The sequence below is a fragment of the Lathamus discolor genome, chromosome 1 (assembly GCF_037157495.1).
Source record: "Lathamus discolor isolate bLatDis1 chromosome 1, bLatDis1.hap1, whole genome shotgun sequence".
NCBI classification, from domain to species: Eukaryota; Metazoa; Chordata; class Aves; order Psittaciformes; family Psittacidae; genus Lathamus; species Lathamus discolor.
Window position 1 is genome coordinate 64860380 of NC_088884.1, and position 9071 is coordinate 64869450.

At 42.6% G+C, this 9071-nt stretch overlaps 1 protein-coding gene across 1 annotated transcript in view; it reads right to left on the reverse strand.

Annotated features, from left to right (window-relative positions):
• The window catches only part of TEAD4 (TEA domain transcription factor 4), a 40481-nt gene extending 31448 nt beyond the window's left edge, over positions 1-9033 (reverse strand). The window contains exon 1 of the mRNA XM_065674921.1: positions 8950-9033. Within this exon, the coding sequence (XP_065530993.1) occupies positions 8950-8956 (7 nt within the window). The 5' untranslated portion in view covers positions 8957-9033. The remainder of the gene's footprint in view (positions 1-8949) is intronic.
• Between the last annotated feature and the right edge of the window lie 38 nt (positions 9034-9071).

Below are 9071 nucleotides of genomic sequence, written 5' to 3' on the forward strand. Positions count from 1 at the left end.
GTTACCACAGGTGTAGTTACAGCAACAAATTCTTGATCGGCAAAACAACTTGAAAAGATGGTTCTCCTCAGATGGTCAGTTCTCCTCCTGCAATACTCCATTAACTCCTCTGTGCAGCTGGAAAAAGGTTGGGGTGGGACAGTGCACTACTCTCATTACCAAAAATTAAAACGTAAGCCCTTCCCCACTTAGATTTGGTTGTTGGTTTTGTTTTGATTTTCCCCAATCACCTTATTTTTAATTGGATTGGTGAACTAGGTCATTTTGTGGCTACATTAACCACAGCATTGGCACAGCAGAGCGAACAACGAATTAGGGCAGAACTGTTTAAACCAGTTTTGCCACCAGAGAAACTGTAGCCTGGAACTGTACTCCACCTAACTGCTCACTCACATGCCTACTGGTAAGAAGGCAGGCAAGGCTCCTCCTGTGCTTGCATCATTTGTCTGAAGGCTAGACAGCACCTCCTAATTACTGCCCCAAAGGCACATGGAGTTACTCCTTCTAAAGATGAGCTTTTACTAAAGTACAACAATGTATGCATGCAGAAATCCCTCTCCATCAGCCTATAATGGGAAGCTCCAGGCTATGCAGCTCTTGACCACCCCTTAGCCTCTAATACAGATTTTCAGTGCATAAATTGAATGTCCTCATCAGCTGTGTCTTCCCACATTATCACCTCAGGCCACAGAAATGTAAGATAATCCATCCAATAAGTACTCCTCCATATACACATTAAGGGCTGCAACAGGAACGGAGCTGGGACTTGTTCTGGTACTTCCCAGAGTGAGACTGATGAGAATCTTATAGAAATTGTTTAAATTCAATTTGCCTGGGAAATCCCACAGTAACATCAAAGCAGCTGCATATAGTAATATGAGTCCTTCATATGCCAGAGAGTATATCAAATAACACCCCAAACAGCCAATAACAATCCTACAATACGGAAAGGCATGTCAAACAACATCCTCCAGTTCCCATGAGTCCAAGTTCTAAATTATAGACCCAGCCATCTGCTAAATTCTTCCTTAGGTCAAGAAATGCCTTGTCTGCTTGTTTCAGTAACTTCCAATAGGTATCTGAAAGCAATGCTCAATAGCACTTCAGTGATACTGCCTCAAACAATAGCAAAAACTCCAGCATTTGTCCTCATTTTGCAGTTAGCTGCCTCTGATGGCACCAAAAGCACGCTGTCTCTTGCAGATCTCTGCCCAAGTGTTAATCTATCTTGTGCATACCCAGGTAACAGGCTGACCCAGAGCTCAAAGCTTCAGCTATCATAGAAATCAGAGCTAAAAGGGGTCTGTGAAATCCAAGCAGCCACTTGCTGCATGACCAGCACAGAACTAATGCAATTCTCACAGCATCTGGCCTAGTCTGGCTTAGTCCTGTGATGAGCTGTGACTGCTTCACTTGATATGTATTACACCAGGACCCAGTCCTAGCCAACTGGCTGAAAATTATGCAGCAACTTCAAGGGGAGCAAAAGATGTTCTTGCATTATATGAATATGTACTATTATTTATTCTTTACTGTGCCCTAGCAAAGATGCTAGTTGTTAGAACTAGAACTATGTGTTAAAGATGTCATATTCTGTAACAGGTGACAAAAAAAAAAACATGGACAGAAAAGCCTAGCAGAAACACAGGCTTCACAACTAAGCAGCTATCCAGGAACTAGTCTGGATAATAGACAAGTTCTGCCGAGTTCATAAGATTTCCTTACGGTGGGCTGCCGACATTTTGACCCTGCTCTCTTTCTGCTCCTAATACTGAAGCAATTCTGTTCTACAGTCTTTAAACATCTGTTCCCTGACTGAGTTTACAGTACAAGTCTGATAGGTAGCTAGGCAGCCAGGATTCAGGCAGTGACAGGAGAGTAGGAAAAAGAGGATGACAGAATTATTTAAGCTGCAGGGATACCTAAAAATGCATATAGGTCCAGAAGGAAATTTACAAACACCTAGGTGTTTCAATACCTTCTAGACGAAAACTGCTTTATCTAGAATTGCCAAAACATTTGCCTTATCTTAACCATAAAGGAAGGCTCAGACTAGACATGAACAGCTTAAGTAGAGCTGGCTTTGCTTCCAGGCACAGGAAGAGAGTAGATGTCCTTTGAATGTCCCTCCCAGCACCATTTTCTATGATTCTACAACTAAAGATGATGATGCAGTGATCATATGCAGGAATGCACATAACCCCCAGTAAAGGCTGAAGGCAACATTGTGCTAATACTGTCACACTTAGAAACAGGCTTACATCTACAGCATTTGCAGTCAACAACATGGGTCATTCCTACTGGGTCATCTCAAAAACACTGGTAACACTCCTTCCACTCTGGTCCACAAACTCCTGTCTAAGCTCCTGAAAAGGAATTTGTTAAGTATTGCACAAATGACACTCGAGGGAAAAAAACTCCAAAAACATTTTACATGAAAAAGTTTTAACTGTGTAAACTAAAATTTAATTGTGTGAATTTAAAAGTGTAAATTCCTGTTCAAGAAGCTAGAGACAGAGCAAGCCCATGCCTGTGTATGTGCATGCAGTGAGCCTCAGAGAATTTGGAGTAACCAGAAGATGGGTCACAAGTTCAAGGTGACAGCAATGAGGAACAGCTGCTGGCTACGCACCCTTCAGCAGCAGGTGTACCCAGGCCCCAGAGGTTTAAGTGAGCTCTGCCAGTGACCAACAGACTTACAAGACCATCTGTCTGGGCACAACCTGCTCACAGCCTTCCAGTTTCGCTGCCCAGACCTTCATCATATGCAGACAATACAGGGCTTGTTATGGATTAGGTAAGGAGCAACTGTTTAAACCAATAGGCAGTCCTACTTTTCCTGTGCTCATTATTTGGACCCTAAATTCATGAGAATACTGCCTCTTCTTTTGCTGTAATACTGTCTTTCTCTTACCAAGCTGCTTTCCTTCACTTTTGGGAAACCCTTTAAGGCACAAGCACAGGAAATCTTTATGTTGTCTTGTACTGGTTTTGCTGAACAGCAGGACTATTATTATAAAGGTTTGTTAAGCTATATGCTCTCCAGCAATAAAGCATGCCTTTGAAAGGGACTTTAGAAGAGAGTTCATGTGATAGCTTTTGATTACTTGTACTGTAAATAAGAAAGTTCCTTTTTACTTCTGTGAGGTCTCCACGCAACCCGTGTATTGACACTTTGCATCTCTCCCTAGGTACGTGCACCACCTTGCTTAACAAATGCTATCATCCTTCTCTACCCAATGTCTGACTAACCAACAGAAGACAAATTCTGAGAAAGAACTCCTAGTATTTACCCTGAAGTTTGCTTTTCCTGTTTCAGACCTGAGAAAAGGCCTCTGTGTCCATCAGTTGAATAAATTTATACATGTCACAAACCCACAGACAGTAAAAACCATAATAATAACAATTTTGAAAAAAAAAAAAAATCAGATATTTACACTGAATAGCCATATTGGTCCCCACCTAATGCCCATGTTCTCTGTTTCTTCTGTAAAATCATAACATCTAAAACTAGAATGCACCTCTTATACAAAACACATACATATGCATCATTTCTTGGGACTAGTTTTACACACATTCCTTATAGCTTTGTCTGATACAACTTTAAAAGTCCCCGACATTTTACTGTAACTTCTAATTTTCATTCTAACTCCTTACAGAGGAGAGATCCCTGAGCACCATGCTATCATGAAGCTTCTTCTGATGACCATCCTATATTCCTTCTTTCTCCCCCATTAATCCTAGTCATGCTCACATGTTCCACATAAAATCCCGCTCCCTCTTAAATGTTAACACCCTTCAAATATTTTTAGACTGTTATTATGTGTCCCCCCACCCTCCACCTTTCAGTCATCGCTTAGCCAAGCTATGTATATTTAGCTACTTTAATCTTTCATCCTAAATCAGTCCCTTCAACTCCCAGAGCTCAATGTTAGGTCTGGTATGCTTGCTGCTCTTCTCAGAACTCACTCTATGTTTTTGAGATCTTTCTGATAATGTGTTCATAAAAACCTGTCCAGAAGAGAGCTTTACATGCACTTGGTTTAAAGAAAAAATAAACCCAGCCCAGTGGACATTGTTCATTTTCATTTTCCAGGTCTCATTTTGTCCCCAGGTTTTGAATTCAATCTGAAATTTTAAATATAAATTAACAATTTGTATATTTAAGAGAAGATTAGCAACTAGAAATATTTGGATCCACTTGTTAAAGAACACAGTGTTTTTAAAAATAAAAAATAAATAAAAAAAAAACCCAAACAAAAAACCCACAGCACTAAGGCTTTTTTTACTAAACTTTTCAAAAACCCACTGGATTGCACAAAGTTACCCAGCATACAGCTACAGAGCAAGTCTATCTTGGAGAATTACTAAATGTCTGAAATTTAGAAATCAAAAAGTTAGAGGAAGAACCAAGAGAGTAATGCAGTGTAGCTAATGAAGGAAGTTACTTGAACGCGATGAAAGCTCTGTGGCTGCAGATACATATGGTGAGAAAAATACAATCCTACACAACACGCTTGGCTTTAAGCCTAACAGTTACGAACAGGACTACAAGGCTGCTAAAAAAAAATCAAAAGGGCCAAGAAGTATGTGCCCTTTGTTGAAACAACAGAATAATGACCCCCCAAAAGAGTCACAATAATTCTGAAAACATGTTATACCCAATAAAACTGCTAATGATATTTCTGTTCAGTACTAAGCATGTTAAGGGAAGATGCCACAGCCGCTACTAATGAACTCTATTAACTGCAACAGCAAGCAGTTTTCTGGCTGGTTGGCATTTCAAAAAGTGGTAAATTCCTCAATATTCAGGTACTGCTTGGAACTCACGGAATATTTCTTTTTATGTTTGCATGGAGAAGACCCCAGTTAAACTAACATAGAGTTTAACTTGAAGAACCCTAACCTCCACTTACAAAGGAGATGGAAGGAAAACTTTACATACTCCAGCAGAAGTTTAACCTGCTGCAAATCCCTCCAGAAATCAGTCTTCATCTAGTCAACACCAAAGGATTAGAACCACACAAAAGCAAGGTTGAAAGCTGACTCAGTGAAATAAAACCTTGTTACTGAGCAAGCCCAACAACATCACACCTAACACTAGGAAAAGAGAGAAGGGAAAAGTCTGCATCCCGAACAACTGTCCACGAATCTAAGTTTCATCTGTCTTCTGGTGTTTCAAATGAGACATTCCATTTTGTTACCAAAACTGTGGGATGAAAAAGGGCTGTTCTACGGTTCACTAGGTCACAATAATGGAAAACATAGCAACTGCAGAAGTATCTAATGGATATCACAGCTGACATCCAAATTTTGCAATTACCTGGGCCAGCCAGTTCAGCGTCAACTGAGCACATTCTCAGCATGTTCCAGTTGCTTTGACTGAAACAACATTAGGTGAGATGCTAAAGCCGATCTACCATAAAGCATGTGGAGACGGACACCTTGAAGGTTTTCATATTTGTAACAGCTGCCGTGCTCCTCCCACCCCTCAAGGAGAAGTGTTTATGAACTGGGACAGGCAGTGCTTCCTCGGGTTTATTTTATTGATTTCCAGTTTTAGTTACTATTGGAGGTCATAGAAAACATTAACTGATACCATATCCCTCTGAGACAAAGGCAATATCCTGCAAATTTACCTAGTCGCTTCGCAACAGGGGTGGGAGGGACCACCTGTGACACGGTAGGTTTTAGCATCAGGTTGACCACCTTTTATGCCACCTTAATTCATGTTGCAAGCTCAAGTCTTCGCAGCTCACTGACGGCTCCAGGTTTTAACATGGTTAACTGTCCTTCTTCTATCACTCAGCCTTGGAGCTTTGGATGTCTTGAAGTATTTCCTATGAGCTGTGTCAGGGCTTTGGCTCACCAACAGATGGTGCGGCCTGGGAGATAGATGACTGCCCCCAGCTGCCTGCCCCACCCTGCTCAGCACAGAAATGGCTGAGCTATTTGTACAGTTGCTAAACTGCTGCCTCCTCCAGAGCTGCAATCTAACACACACCCACTGGCTCTAGCTCCTCTTAGAGAAAAGGTGCTCCAAGTCAGATGTTTGTTGTGCAGTGAAAGGGAATGCTGGACAGCTAAGGCAGTAGCTCCTTTCTTCCAAGCTCTTACTTCCTCAGCTGTAAACCAAGCTCCAACAGTGTTTTGTCAAAGTATTCACTTTGCTAGTTACTACGTTTTATTTCTCTGTCCTCAGTGGTGCTGGGAGACGTGCACTATCGACCATCTCCATGCAAATTATACGAAGGTCCAAAGCTCTTTCCCTCTTCTTTCTCTAGACCATTAGTGAAGATGCCAGGAGATACCAGCCTCCTTGCTTCTAATATCAACACAATGATTAGGAGAAAATACAGCATCCCATATCCAACAAGACAGTTTTTCATGCCTTAAGTAGGTGGTAAGCAGAGACTGCTGGAGAGTGAGAGCAGGACTGTGTAATGAGCTTATTCAGTCAGGATGCTGTCTCCAGTAATGGAATACATCCAGAAGGGGAAAACACAATGAAAGAAAAGAAAGCAGCAAGGGCACCGGTGGGGAACAGTGAAATGGTTCAACTTTTGTCAAGGGAAAGGGGTGTATACGTTTCTCTCTAACACCTCACCCCTCAGTAGCAAACTCTGCAAGTCAGTCACGGGACAGCTAAACAACTGTCCCTTGGGGGCAGCGCCAGCTCCACACAGAGCTCGTCCTGTTCGTGAGCTGGCTCACAAGCGGTGAAGATGAAATCAGGGACTATATTTATTCTCCCTGCCTGGTCATATCTTTCTATAGATCCCAGGCTGGGCCCCGCTTCCTTGGCGTGAATCCTGGAGACTAGTAAGCAAAGGAGGGCATAAATCAGTGCCTTGGGTTGTGTCAGGAGCACATCGAACCAACCATCCATGCTGGGAACAGGTGCACCGAAGGCAAGCAGGGACACTGTCCCGTTTGGAGTTGTGGGGGAGGACTTGCAGGAAAGCTGCTCCCTTCTCCCAGAGCCTAGCCTCAGCTTTTCAAACTGCAAGTGGGCGACCGGCCTTCTGCAGCTCTCCAGTCCAGTTAACTAGAGACTTCCCACTAAACACCAGTCCATGCTACGTGAGGCCCCAGCCCTGCTGGCTTCAGCAGTCCATTCTACTTTGCTTTTACTTTTGCTCTCACTCTTTCACCGAAATCCCTCTGGTCCATTTTACTTTTTGCTCCAAACATTCATTCCAAAGCTGAAGCACTTCAGGGACCGTGCAGAATCACCAGTGAACTGAGGCAGCCTCAAAACACAGCTGTGATTTTCCACCAGTTATTTTAAAAGTCACCTGTTATGAAAATTAGTGCAACAAGCCAGTTTTGCAAGCTGACAGCAGCAAGGACCGTGTCACCCATCTATGCCTAATAACTGTGGAGAGGATCTTCAAGTAATATATTCGTTTGAGTAACACTTCAAAGCAAATACTGCTTCTGAAAGAAGCAGTCCCAACCTCACTTCAAACAAGGCTGCTCATCCCCTTTTCCTCATACCGCCCCTCAGTACTGGCACAAGCAGTTGTGCAGCTGGGCAGTGAAACAAATCAGGGGGCTTATTCAAAATCAAGTTCACTTTTTTCCCCCCTTTTGTGGCTCTCGGTTTTAACCTGAATCAGTTCCTTGGTCCACAACCACAAAAACGTTTGTACTGGCATAGACCAGGAATTGATCTCTACATAAGAATATTGACAACTGCTGAGCCTCAGGGTGATCTGCCTTAGTCAACATATATTGCTGTGTTCAGACACAATGGTGTATGTACCCAGTAAAACCATCCATACTAGATAAGGTTCTGTAAACAAGACCTCACCCATGCCCCCATAGTGAGAGCAATCTATTCACTAGCTCAGTGAACAATGGCTCGATGGGTGGACAGAAACCTGTGGAATGACTTGTGAAGTGCTCCACCTGAAGCTTCAGGGCATGGTGCTCCCACGATGGGGCCCACATAGACACACAGATTTCAATTTAAAGGTAAAAAAACCCCTAAGCACTGACATGGTAGGGAGAGGGCTGCCTTCGGCATCTTTGCTAGTGCTTTGAAAAACAGTTTTGACACCTTGGGACTTTTAACCAAATATTGGGAACTCTCAGCCTTTGGTGTGCTTTTAAGTCACAGAAGTACCAGGTAGCTTATTCCAACACTGAACTAGTGAATCCAGCTGAGATCAGCTTTTTTACAGACAAAAATCAAGAGAAAAAATTTAACTGAGAAATAGGTCAAAAATCCAATTCAAAATCATGTGTACCACGCAAAAAAGTTGACTTCTGCTGCAGCTGCAAGCCAGCACTTCTCTGCATTCAGGGCTAGTTATCTAGCTAGCTGAGAAACAACCTATAGGTGAAAGACATTCATGCCAGGGCCCAATGAAGGCAAACTACAGTGAAAGGGAGCAGCCAGAGATCCGTCTTCTGCTCTTAAGATGTGAAAAGTACAGCTAGTTAACAAAATGGTGTTTGCACACCACCAGCAAAGCCATTCAGGAGTTCAGGGGCTGAACTTCTGCCTTTTGGCACTAGAGATGCAGAACTTTAGCTGTCAGAATAACAAGAATATTGGAGACCACAGCAAGAGATACCATAAAAAATAGACCTAGTCACAACATAGAGCCATTACATGCCATCTATCCAAAGATTAGTTCAGTAGCATGCCCAGCTCTGGGATACTAGAGTTACTCATTGAAGATGAGCAGTAATACTTATTACTGAAAATGAGCAGAGATACTTACTGATACTCCCCTAAAAAAGACATCTATAATTCTTTCTGATCTGTGAATGTTAAAATCTTCACTAATTTTCCTAAATACAACTTGAAGCAACCAACTGCATGAACTTAGAAATGCCTGAGAGAACAGAGTTCATTCAGAACATCATTTGGTACAAAGCAAGTGGCTTGCACAGGGCATTGTGCCTCGAGTGCTGTGACATGTCCTTTCTCCTTACCATACATCTTGCCTTCGTCTGACAAGATAATCTTCCGCCGTCCACATGGCGGGTAGATGGCTAGCGCTTCCTGGAAGCTCTGCTCAATGTCCGGACTCCAAACACCCTCAGCGTCATTGTCA